The 13723-nt window shown below is 39.6% G+C and overlaps 1 protein-coding gene and 1 long non-coding RNA gene across 2 annotated transcripts; both read left to right on the top strand.

Annotated features, from left to right (window-relative positions):
- Positions 1-2685: 2685 nt before the first annotated feature.
- Positions 2686-5530, top strand: LOC148394875 (cartilage intermediate layer protein 2-like). The gene is made up of 8 exons (XM_088380016.1): positions 2686-2820; positions 2960-3041; positions 3239-3269; positions 3381-3407; positions 3689-3872; positions 3965-4077; positions 4955-5126; positions 5336-5530. The coding sequence occupies exons 2-8, from the start codon at positions 3015-3017 to the stop codon at positions 5448-5450; spliced, it is 669 nt and encodes a 222-aa protein (XP_088236142.1). The 5' UTR covers positions 2686-2820; positions 2960-3014; the 3' UTR covers positions 5451-5530.
- A 7664-nt stretch (positions 5531-13194) lies between these two features.
- On the top strand, positions 13195-13700 carry LOC148394874 (uncharacterized). The gene is made up of 3 exons (XR_015859556.1): positions 13195-13240; positions 13329-13413; positions 13637-13700. It is a non-coding gene; the product is annotated as an uncharacterized LOC148394874 (long non-coding RNA).
- Positions 13701-13723: the final 23 nt, after the last annotated feature.

Here is a 13723-nt window from a genome sequence, read left to right as displayed (position 1 = left end):
TTTTGACTTTTGCGCAGCGGTAAGTTAAACGTTGCTGGTATCGACTGAGTATGTTGCTGTGATCATGTGCGTCTTTGACACAAAGTAAGTATATACATTTAATTGTTACTACTGCCCACTGTTGTGCCGTTTGTCCAATCACGGTTTGCTTCGTGTGCGCGCCGTTTGATTGACGCGCTGCTTTAAGTTTGCCTCGCATCGTACGAGTAGCCGTTATGCAGCAGCACGGCGACTATCGGTCGCCAGCAAATGTATTTTGTTGTTTCGATCGATGACTTATGTTTGGTGTGTTGCCGAGAGTATTTCATTCATGGTTATTTTTTATTATTATTTTTCTCACAGTGTCAGACTAACCCAGCCAGTCACTCAAGCTGGCCTGCCTCAAATAGAGGGGTTGTCAAATTTGAGCAAGGACTGGGGATTCACCTAATCATGTATGAGTGTCCTGAAGGCCCACAGCGACTGCAAGAACTAGCTGAACCTGTGCAACCTAGGTGCTTTCTAGATTAGGTCAAGCACATGCACAAGGACTGAGGATTCACCTAAAATGTTTAAGTGATGTGAAGGCCCAAAGAGTTTGAAAGAACCAGCTGAGCTTGTGTAACCAGGGCACTGTCCCTAATAGCTCAAGGACTGCCACTGAGATTTCAAGTGCTTGGCCTTTCGTTCAAAAAACAAAAGGTGATGCGGCTAAACCACCTGTCTACCCGGTTGACTCACGTAGGAAACACTACAGTTTGGGCCTTATTGTATGTATTTACAGCCAGTAACGTTTCTTCATTCTTCTTTACGATTCTTTTGAATGAGGCAAAATGATATGCTTTTTCTCTCGAATATATTGTTATAATCATTTGTTTCAGATGTAATTATTTTCTTTATAAAAATTAAATTTGGTGTTCAAAAAGTCTTTTTGCAAACTTGAGTCTTGGAAAAGAGGGGGTCGTCTTATAATCGGGGTCGTCTTAAATTCGGGCCAGTACGGTAATAACTGACCTCACTGACTATGACAGTATGGTACTAAGAAGTTTTATTGACTGTGGAGAGTACACATAAAATAAGGGCTAAACTGGAATGTTCCCTAACTGAGTAAAAAAGGTAGAGTGCCGGTTCAAACGCATCGCCCTTTTTTCCCAAACTTGCAGGCCAAGCACTGACTTGTAAAAAGTATGGTAGGATAAGTAATATAGTGCTTGAGCTAATCCGGACAGCGTCGAGGGTGCACAGGTTCAGCTGGTTCTTGCAGTCCCGTGGGCATTCAGGTCACTCATACATTAGGTGAATTCCCCAGTCCCTGCTCAAATGTCGCAGCCCTTCTGTTTGAGGCAGGCCAGCGTTCCTATGTCATCCCTTGGCCAGTCCAGCTTGAGTGACTGGCTGGCTTGGTCTCATACTTTGTGTCAAGGGTATTCAGGTCACACATGCATTAGGTGAATTCCCAGTCCCTGCCTAAATCCTTATAGCCCCTGGCTTGGCCAGACCAGCCTGAGTGACTGGTCAGGTCAGTGAATACCACCAGTCAGAAACTGAGTAAAAGTTCTTTCACAACTTTCCTTACATATTATAATTTTGCATTAAATTTTAGTTCAGTTGCTCGTTCCATATGTATGTAGGTATGTATGTAATTATGTATGTAAGGAAGTACTTTCCCCCTGGGATATATATTTACCAACCTTCTGCCATTTTTTACTATGCCTACCTTACCGTCCGTCCATCCATCCATCCATCCATCCATCCATCCATCCATCCATCCATCCATCCATCCATCCATCCATCCATCCATCCATCCACCCATCATCATGTAATAGAAAACAAGCCCTCGCCTCAAAGTGGTCTAGAGGCTGTTTGTGGTGTTTGTGATTTGAAGTTGACAAAGATCAATGACGTCTTTTATCAATAACGATAATGTAAGGTTTGTCCCAGAGAGCAAACAAGGAGGAAAAGGAAAGTGGGAACCTTGGTTACAACTGCCCCTGTGGGTCACACCTCAGGTCACTTGAACGGCACACAGATGCCACCAAGACAAAATGTAATAGTGCAGCTCACTGCAGCCCAGCATGAAGGCTCATATGATGGAAAGCAAGCCCTTGCTGCAATCACATTTTATCAATTACCATCAATCAATGTATGCATACACTTCATCTTCCTAACAAGTATCCAACACGTAATATACTGATATGATCATCGAGTTAATCTTCAAAGATTTCTTTGTTCAACTACGATACTCAGACATATCTCATTGACTGTATATTAGAGACATGTGCCATCTTGTAGTGGAATAAAATATTACTTTTGAAAGGCACAACGTTCTTCCAACCAAATATTTGATGTGGGTTAGGGATTGATTTAAAGGTTCATAGGCTATAAAATGATTTTTTTAAACCCAGCTCTACTAGATATATCCGGAGCTACAAATTGCATTTCAAACAGTAATAATACATTTTACATTTAAAGACATTTTCAGAGTCCGACACAGAGTTTAAAAACAGCTTGGATAAAACTGAACAGTCATTTAAAAAAAGATTTGCCACAGATACCTGCTTCAAGCAAAATACATTTGGAGTACAAAATAATAATAAATAATAATAATAATTTGATATAGTTATTTTATAGACAATAAATTGTCAGCTCATTTTGCTATAACTACAAATTAATTTCCAACGGTGAAAGTTATTTTTTTACCAAATACCTAAACCGAATTCCAGACATTCCCATGATCACCTGACTCAGAAAACGCGCCAAAAAAACATATATAAAGACCTCGTAAACGGCGTAAATGTATCGACCTCCACTTCTTGAACGAAAGGGACAGAGTCAACACTGGTGAGTACTGGTACAGGTGACAATTTTGTTTCAGACTATGGTTTAAACTACTGAGTTTTTTGCTCTTAATTATGTTGCCAAAATAACTATCTTTAATTCTGTTTCCTCAGTGAAGTATGTCGTGTGGTTTGTTTTCTAGAGCGGTTTACCCAGTTCTAAAGGATATCGACCACAAGTCCTATCTTCCTGCAGAAATGACACATCCAATGATGATAAAATGGGTAACGTATGAACGAATACTTCATACAAACGGCAACTGGAGAGCAAAAATTTCGTTGCAATAAGTTTTATATGCCCCTCTGTCTCCACTGAACAAGCTGGGAGCGAGCCGTCTCCTGTTTCTAGTTTATGTAATTGCCCATTGAAACAGTGTGAGATTTAATCTGGTCCACTGTGTCTAATGCCTGTTCTCCCACAGTTGGGCCTGACACTTGTGCTCCTGCATGCTGGTATGATCTTTTTTAAGAAACGCAACCTTGATCTTCACAATACTGCTTTGTGACATGTCATCTTAATAGATGTAAGAAAATGAACATATTTCATTTGGACTTATTTTCTAGGGGTTCATGTGCATGGCAGCAATGATGGTAAGTAAACCACTCCATTTTTTTATCCTGCATATGCTTTTTATTTTCTCCAATTTAAGGTGTAACAACCATTGTGGAAGTTAAACCTGCTTAAAGTTAAAGAAATATCTGTATTCTGTGTAGAGTTGCTTCTTTTTATTTGCCCAAATGTGGTTTGCAGTATAATACTACAATCTTGTCGTGAAAATCAAAATTGGTTCCGGTTGAAGAAAAGTCAATCAAAATGTTTGACAATTTGATGTCAGATCACTGTGACCTAAAAATATGTGCGCTCCTCCAAGTCGATGATCCAGAATGCTGGACTCCGTGGTTTAACCGAGACGACGCCTCTGGTACTGGAGACTATGAAACTCTTTCCGACCTGCAAAAAGAAAATCCAGGCAAGATATGTGAACATCCAATCGGAATTGAGGTTACAACTACATCTGGAGCCAGTGTTGACTCAACAGGCGATGTGATTCGAGTGTAAGTACAAGTTGAATTAGCACTGTTGATAGAGAATGCATCCACATAGCCCTCCAGTGAAAGTGACTCATTTCTGCCCGTTGTCCCAACAGGTCTGACACAAACACTGGATTTATATGTGAAAACGCTAACCAGACACACAATGGCAGTTGTGCAGATTACAAAATCCGGTTCATGTGCCCCCTTGAATTCTGCGCCCCTGAAGGTAATCCAGTAAATGACAGTTAATTTCAGCCTGCCAACAGCAGTTTGAGGAAAATTCAATTTTTTTTCAAATATAACATTTCTGTGGCACCACGTTTGTGGAATATGAATTTGCTATCAAATTCCACACCCTTTTTTTTTTATGTATATATATATCGATATATATATATATATATATATATATATATATATATATATATATATATATATATATATATATATAATACCAAAATGTACACAGACTTTATATATATATATATATATATATTCACGCATCTCGCCCATTTGAGATGCGAGAATAGATTTCAGTGGTACCTGTGGTCATTGGAGCACTAGGGGCAGTAACCCCCAAACTGGAGGAGTGGCTCAAACAGATCCCAGGAAAAACATCTGACATCTCACTCCAGAAAAGTGCAGTACTAGGAACAGCAAAGATACTGCGTAGAACCCTCAAGCTCCCAGGCCTCTGGTAGAGGACCCGAGCTTGAAGGGAAAAAGATACCACCCACGGGGGGTGAGGAAAAAGTTTAAGTTTTTTTTTTTATATATATATGTCATTTGGCAACTTACTGTCCACTGAAAATGACGTCTCCAGTGCTCAATGCTCTGGTAATGGCCAATAACGGCCATCTGAGTATGGTTATTTGGTGTTCAAGTTGATTGGTCACTACCTGAGCGATTTATTTTAGTCAGTAGCAAATGGCAAAATGGCTCCAACGCCCAAAATGCATCAACTTTCAATTCGATTTCAATTAAAAGGGCAAGAGCAAAGACACTTTTTTGGACAATGCTGCGCGTGTTTACACTCAATTTGGTTCTTAAAAATCGATAGATTGCATATTTGATTAATCCCCTTTTTTTGGGCTCATTTGTTTCAGAGTGCAAGACCGCTTGGTATAATCAAGATTACTCCGGTGAGAGTGGAGATTATGAGATACTCGATAAAATCTCTGCTGCAAACCCAGGTGAAATTTGTGATCTTCCACTTGGCATTGAAGTCCAAACTGTAGATGGAAAATCTTACACTTCAACAGGGGAGACCATTGCCGTGTAAGTACTCGATCCCTGGCACATACATACATTTATGTAGGGAAGTGACATCTTCTTGTCACATTGCATACACAGACTACTATACAATACAAGACATCTGAACTGAAATGACATTTACGGTCTATTGACAGTCATCACTGTCACTCTTTGATTGATGTGGCTCCTTTTATCGCTGATTTTCATTGTACTCAATTCTTTCATCTCTGCAGGATGGATACCGAGACTGGGTTCATCTGTAAAAATGATGACCAGAAGGATGGAGGTTGCTCCGATTATAAAGTTCGTTTCATATGTCCCCTTGATTTCTGCAAAACAAAGGAGTAATCATGTGAAATAAAACAACCCGTGATTTCTGCAAAACAAAGGCATAATCATGTGAAATAAAGAGTTATTCAAGCAATCAAAAGTCATTCATTCATTTATCCTCGTAAGCCAATTGCGATTTTCACCGCGTGGTTGCAGACAAAACTAAAGCAAAGAGCAAATGAGCAAATGCATGTAATGTACAATTACTAGTTACATATTTACTGTATTTTTCGGACTAAAAGTTGCTCCGGAATATAGGTCGCATTAGCCATAAAATGCACAATAACCTGAAAAAAAAAACATATATAAGTCGCTCCGGAGTATAAGTCGCATTTTGGGGGAAATTTATTCGACTAAATCGGACGGTCGGACGACGGACGGACGGACGGACGGATAGGGGTCGAATATAACTCAAATGGCTTTCTTTCGGGTGTCTCTGCTTGACTGTGACAACGTGACTCCTCTTTCAGACCAATCGGCCTGCATGCGTGTGGTCAGCTTTGTGGTGTGCCAGAAAAATACATAGTAGAGGGTGACGACAGTTGGGAATAACCGTTCTCTAGATTGTCAAATGAATTCACAAAGCATACAGTAAATTAAAAAGATTTATACTGGCTGGCTCTCAATGTTCAATTGACATGTTTTCACTGTAAGAACAGTAGTTGACATGAAGAAGTAATACTTGTTCATATACACAGTTGATTGATCTCAGTCGCAGACGAGATCAAGGCCTGAAGATGTTACAAGATAAAAGAAGTCCACTGGTGATAATCTTGCTCCCTTACAAATCCGAATAAATGGAAACCTCCAATACACCTGAGGCACTCACCGACATGATTGTCATAGAGATTTTGATTAAGGGTGGAACTTAAGAGAACATTGATGTCACACAGGGGAAGATATTTCCACTCCTGGACAAGAATAGAAAAAAATCCTTTATCTTAGCTTTCCCTTAAAATGCTTCACCCTTGTATTTGAATGACCAAACACAAAGTCACACAGTAATGGAAATTGTAGTCCTTTTGAATTTGCCATCCACCCTCAGCAAAAAAATTAAAGCTTCTGATCAAATGATCAATAAGCAACATGACACTGATGTGTTAAGAATGATAAGGAAAAGTGTCATATAAAATTATCAGAGACACAAACGTTAAAAGAAAATGAAAATGCTCTTCAATCGCATAAATGTAAAATCATAAATGTCTCAGCTTACCATACTGAAAACCTTTCCCACTGTGATACTCTGTCAATGCTAAAGTAATCAGGATCGCTTAGCAGTCAAATTAATATTTTGTGCATTGTGTAATTACTGAAAATGACATTGTATTTAATGTGCATAAAGTCAGAGTTGTAAGAAAAGCTATGCAGTTGACAATAACGGTAGGTGGCGATACTGTGGGAGCATTCTAGACTGAAACGCAAGACGAGCATCGTGACAAATGTTGCAACACGGACCTTGCTCTCTATTGATGATGTGTGTATGAAGCTGCATGAAACCCAAATTAGCGTCAAATTAACAGAGCACAAATTAAACTTTACTAACATAACATAAGCCTTGCTTAATTATGACTACCCTTGGATTTGTGACTCATTTATTGCCAAGGTGAGAAGTACAGTATATCCTGCAACCATAATACTACATCATGCAGGGCTTTTTTTTTTTTCTTCATTTTGCTCAGTGTCGGCACCTGGCGATGTGTGATATACGGCAAGCGTGGTACATAATTGGTCATATTTTGTAAGGGTTTCATAAAATCGGAAAACATCCTTTACTCAGTGTTAACTGGATTGGTAATCCCCGACCCAGCCGGTCACACAAACTGGTCTGTCGAACTGAAGACATTGTCACGCCAACCAGCCTCAATTAGAGGGGTTGCAAACAATTTGGACAAGGACTGGGAATTTACCTAAACATGCCCTGAATCTCTGAGGTGACTACAAAAACTGAACCTGTACAACCGGGGCATTGTCCAGATTCGCTCAAGGACTACATTACTGAATATTGAAATAAAAACTGCTTGTGATGTGTCAAAATACATAACCCACAAAAAGATGAGCCGGTAACCTTGGACTCTAGCCAGTTTACTCAGCTTTAAAGGACCCTATTTGAGGCAGATATACGAGCCACGTGCACTATGCTGCAGCATTTAGAAGGGTTCCACAATATTGGAAAAACATGTGACATGCAAAATAGTTGTTAAATAACATGATATAGGTATTGCAATATTTAGCATGTACCTAAAAAATAATCTGATAAATAAATAACCTGAGAAATAATCAAGCTAAAGTATTCCTAGCTAATTAATTGGAATTAAACTTGATAATCAACTTTTGGATGGTGATGCGCATTTAAGTTTTCATCTAACTACCGTGATTTCCGGACTATAAGCCGCGACTTTTTTCCAAATTTTTGAACCCTGCGGCTTATAGTCAGGTGCGGCTTATATAAGATTTTTTTCGTGATTTTTGTGATACTTGATCACTTTTATACACTCGTAAAAAAGCTGTGGATCACTGTTGTGCGGTATCTTGAAGAAAAAAAACAACAAAAATACTATTTTGAAACACTACTTTGACGACTGCTTATTAATGTTAAGGTATGTTATTAAAACTTTAAAAAAGCTTTCTGTGTCCAGTCTTTCTTTGTTAATAACTCGCGTGCACACTTCCGTGTTGCTGCGGTACTACTGCTGCGTCACAGGCAATGTTTAGAAAGACATGTTCAAGTATGTTATTCAAACTTTAAAAAGGCTTTCTGTGTCCTGTCTTTCTTTATAAAAAACTCATGTGCACGTGCGGCTTGTCGTCCGGTGCGGCTTATGTAAGAAAAAAACTAAAATATCCCCGAATTTTAGCTGGTGCGGTTTATAGTCCGGTGCGGTTTATAGTACGGAAATTACGGTAGTCAAGTTCAGATAAAAGCATACAATTTTATTGAAAAATATTGCATGTCTTTGCAATATGCAATATCACGATATTGATTTTTTTTTTAATTTATTGTGCAGCACCAGCGTTAAGAAATGAGGTCATCTTCACATCCAAACACAATAAAATAATCAAGTTCCATCAAAACACAAAATACAATGAGCACAGAGTTCTGTGATCTCACATCAGTTTTAAGGCCCATCTTGGCTTTTCCCTCATCCATCCACATCTTTCAAATTCCTTATAATTTGAGGACCACTGACAGGACGATGGTCCGGTTTGAAGTTTGGGCAAGTAAAACTTGTTTGTTTTAAGGCCCATTTTGTTTTTTTCCCCCATCCATCCACATCTCTCAGATTCCTTATAATTTGAGGACTGCTGACAGCAGGATGGTCCAGTTTGAAGCTTTGGGGAGTAAAACGTGTTTGGCAGCAGGGTGGAGACTGCAAAGAAGCAGGGAGTGTAAGGAGAGTGTTCATGAAGGTGGGTTGCAGTGTATCGGTAGAGTATAAAACAACTCCGAAAGTCCGAAAGGTTTGCATCAGTGCACCGGTGTAGAGATTCTCTGAGTCCCATCGGAACAACGCGCACAAACATGGCACCTGTCCTCCACATCTTGGGGGTCATACTTGTATCTGTCTTCCTGCAAAGCGCATCATCAGCTCATCTTAATGACACGTAAGTCGATCCAACCTTGACCCGGTTAATAAATTGAATCACAGCGGGTTTGCTGTCTGCATGAAGTTTGTCCTCTAGGTCCTCATTTCGTAGAGTTCCAAGTTTCATAATAAAGTGCATCTTTCTATGACTGTCTCTTTAACCTTTATTTAAGTGTGAAATATGAGCATGTATGTTTGTCATTGGAATGCCTATTTTTGTTATTGAACCTACATGCTTGTCACAGATTGTCAGCACATCATGTTCAGACATAAGAGTGCCCATACTTGGTTGACTTGGCACCGAGACAGTCCAGGCCGCAGTTCGATGATCAACGTTAAGGTTGTGTCATCCAACTTCCCACCGCATGTCTTGGACACTGGTCTTGGTAAAGAGAGAGGCAAAACTGTCAACTACCTATGGTCACGAACTGTGCGTCATGACCGAAACAAAGAGATCACAGATACATGCAACTAAAATGAGTTTCCTCTGCTGGATGTCCAGGCTCTCTCTCAGCAGGAAGATGATCTGCTCGGTCTATCAGGACGATTGATGTTGCAGTATCTACTGCTTAGCAAGAACTGCATTAGTCCAAGGACTTTTTCGACCTCAGTATTCTCTGTACCACCGTTTCAAACCTAATTAATTATGTTCCATATTAAGTTAAATGTTAGAGTTTTATTTCTAAAACAGGGGTACAATTATTTGCCTGACTTGTGTCCAGTCAGCGAGCGCTTAATTCCCGCTCAGTGGCGGTGTGCATGTGAGTGTGATCAGTTGTTTGTGCCCTGCGACTGGCTGGTCAGGGTGTCTGCCTTTCACCCGATTTCAGCTAGAATAGGCTCCAGCACCCCCGGTGACCCTGAACAGGATAAGCCGTATTGAAAATGAATGAATGGACACTTCTTTAATGAAAATAGAATGATATGGTCCATATATGTGTTTTGGAGTTGTCAGCTCATAATGTTTGTATTCAATGCAATGTTTGCGTTCTCTTCCTCTGTGCAGCATCTTTGCCGTTACCGTGAGCTCTCAGGTGAGAGGAGGCTCGCAAGAAACTTTGTGTGCCGTCATCAGCGGGCCCACGGAGCCCGTCACATTGAATATCACTCTGCACACCAAGTCTGGCAGCACCATCATCCTTTCAAAGAGAGTCGAAAAGGACTTTTACCAGTGCCTCAGCTTTCAGGTATGTTTTTCATGGACCCACGTATATCTATTCATCCATCCATCCATTTCTTGACCTGTTGCTCAACAAAGGCCGCTTTTTATTGGAGGGTGTCAGTGTACTTGCATTCCTCTTGAAAACATTCCCAACCCCTGACCCTGAGTGCCTACATCCGCACATGAACACACACATGGATCAAAAACGCCTCTCACAAATTGTGGAAGTATTTGCTTTTTCTTGTTGTGACTTAACAGCACCATTTGCAATGTGAAAACACGTATTAACGCATACATGAAGCGATTTCATCGTTGAGCTTGCATTGTGTTTGCTGCTACAACATGCTCTCCTGCAGTTAGAATGGTGTTGTTCAGGAGGCCTTCATCTGTTACTCTTCCCCCCCTTCCTCATTTTACAATCAATGTGTTGTCATCTGTGTTTCTCGGCACCGTAGGTCCCAGTAGTGCGCACTCGTACTGTGGCAACCATAAATGTCACTGTGAAGGGGGAGAGTGGCACCATGAACAAGGACACCAAGATCCTCATTGTGCCCCCTGCTTTCATCCACATCGTCCAGACTGATAAGCCCATCTACAAACCTGGACAGACTGGTAAGGCTCACAACCATTAAGATATTGAGAGACTGTTTGGGGGTAACAGAGGAATGTTGGAAAACAGGAATGATTCAAAAAGTGTCGATGAGGCTATCTGTCAAGGAGAAATACTGATGGTGTCATGCCACATCTGTAAGGCACAGCTTCTGTTTGTTAGTCTTCTACCCAATTATTGGCAAATAAGGAATGGAGGTTTTGTTTTTCACCGGTGGATATTCCACCAGGTTTTCAGTATCGCTCCTGAAACAAAGTAACAGTTCAGCTTATGAGTTTGCATGCCACCTTATTAGTCATGCCTTCTCACTGTGATTGGTTGATTTTCTTTGGCCGCACTGGTTACTTGTAATTTCAAAATAGAAACACAACATGCGAAGAGGGCATTTTGAGAAAGATACAATTTAATAAAACTTCCATGCAGGGAGGCATTTTGAATGACACCAGGATGGCAGCAATAGATTACATACATTTTGATAAGGGCAAATAAATAGGTTTCTCACCATGTGTCATGAGTCTGGTGACTCTTTCATTGGTGTGAGTCCTTTATTGTGCTCTTTGTTCTTCAAATGCATTTTTAAATCGTAATTTATTTCATTTTTTGAGCCTTCAAACAGAGAAAAAAATCCTGTTTGCTTTATTCTGATATTTTACCTGTTTGTCATGTATTTAAAGCAATGCTTTTCTTTTATTGTCTAAATTCCTTTATAGTGCGGTTCCGAATTGTTTCCATGGACTCCAGTTTTATCCCTGTGGATCGCCTGGTAAGTTTTCAATAAATTTTGAAGATACTCCATCATGTAAGTCCCGACTGAAAAACAAATAACGCAAGAAAGCTAGTGAGACAATATGGTCCAGGAACAAATGTGCATGAGTAGATTGACATTGCAATTACAATAAACATCCAAAAAATTGATCGATGGAAGCTTAAAAATGCATGCAATCCACCGATCTGACATCCTATCTGGCCGTCGCAGCCGGTTTGGTGGTCATATATGTCAGCCTGAAAATGCTGTGTTCATTTAGAACACTTCTTTAGAGTCAACCTCACATGGTTCAAATGGGTTGAAATACAAAAGCACAGTACATGTGTGAGCACAGCACATTTCTGTGCCCAGGAATAACAAGTATGCATGGTTAAAGTGCATAAAGTTCCCTTAAACATGTTGGATGACTGACATGCTCATTGGAGATGTTAAAAAATCATCAATCATATTGTATTAAAGGATTTTCACCCAGCTCAAAAATAACCCAAAATGGATTCAATGTTTCATAACCACACCCTTGGATGGAGTAAATTTTTTTTTTTAATGTGAACAGGTAAAATGGAGACTCACAATGTCCGATGAAAGGGCACTAGTGGCATTAATCCATATGTCTTACATTATGCTTAACTCCAAGTTTTATAAAGACTTAGTATCATTATTTATCAAACATTATAAGTGACACATTTCTTAGTTGTCCTGAAACATGAGAAGAGACAGGTTATTGTTGCTGTTTGTAATGAAAAGTAAAGTATGTGTTCCTGCATGTTTGTGGCTCAGGATATGTATTCATTCATTCATCCATTGATTGCTTCATTGGTTTGAGCCCTGCAAATGGTAATATCATATGTAAATGTCCAGTAAGATGACTCTGATGTCTCTGCAAATACCTTTGCATGGTATTTTAAAATGCTATGTTATGTTGTGATTCATTTAAAAGCAGCCACTATGATTGAGTTTGACTTGTCCATTTGTTCTCTTTCAGTACACAGTTGTGGAGCTCCAGGTAAGAATCCCATTTCGAGCTACACTGATGCATTGGGTTCTATCTTCATAGATACCACACTTGCGAAGGTTGTAAAAACTGACACATCATTTCCAGGTACTTTTTTTTTATAAGCCACCAGTGCATGGGTAGTCATGTACAAAAAAATGCCAAAAGAAAAAAACTCCACAATTGGACTGTGCTTTGCGCTGAACTTGTACTGGGTATAAAAATACAGGCCATTATATTCACTTGAGTGGCTGAGAGCCACAGTGACAACCTTTGAAATATAATCTAGTGGGTGTATTGCTTCAAGCAGGACTTGGCGGATGTTCTATCGGTTTCGACTCACTCACGCTAATAACAATTTAGACACAGTGAAGATAGGTTGTAAGCTTTTTATTTTAATTTGACACTTCTCAGGACTTCTCATTGATTATGTGGCACAAAAGAAAAGAAGTGATGGTCACTTGCAAGTACATTAACACTGCAGGGTCAATAAGCACACCTCTGTCTTCTGTCTGTCTTCATTTAGGATCCCAATTTCAATCGAATTGCTCAGTGGTTGGATAAATTTGTTACCACTGGAATTCTTGATCTTTCCCATGCCATGATTCCAGAGGCACCAGAAGGAACCTATGTAATTACTGCCACCACCGACAAAGGAGAGAAAATCTCCCACAGCTTTGACATCAAGCAATATGGTTTGCTATATTTGCTACACAATTGTTGCGCTTGTTTAACATAGTTTTTTTGTTGTTGTTCATTTGTATTTGTTTTTATATTTTGTAGTTTTGCCCAAATTTGAGGTTACTGTTAACCTCCCGAGTGTTATTTCAATCCTCGATGAGCAGGTCACGCTTAAGATTTGTGGGAAGTAAGTGCTTTCGTCTGGTTTCTTCTTGTCCTCACTTTTTGTAAAAAGAAAGAAAGCCAAACTCAAGCAGTAAAAACAACATAACATCTTGCAAATTGTCAATACTCATGCAATATCAATGTAACTCCTTTTATTTTGGCGAACAGCAATCGTCATTGCTGCAAGTTACAAATCATGCCGGTAAATATACTTATATGAAATTAACTTTTGCTTCTCCCTGCAGATACACTTATGGAAAACCAGTTAATGGCTCAGTCAAGACGAAGTTTTGTAGGAACGCTTTTAGTTATTCCTGGCGTTCCCCGTTTCG

Source organism: Syngnathus floridae, chromosome 7, assembly GCF_059516105.1.
Source record: "Syngnathus floridae isolate MCC-2025c chromosome 7, RoL_Sflo_1.0, whole genome shotgun sequence".
Taxonomy (NCBI): domain Eukaryota; kingdom Metazoa; phylum Chordata; class Actinopteri; order Syngnathiformes; family Syngnathidae; genus Syngnathus; species Syngnathus floridae.
Note: the sequence above shows the minus strand (reverse complement) of the source record. Positions and strands in the feature narration are given on the sequence as shown.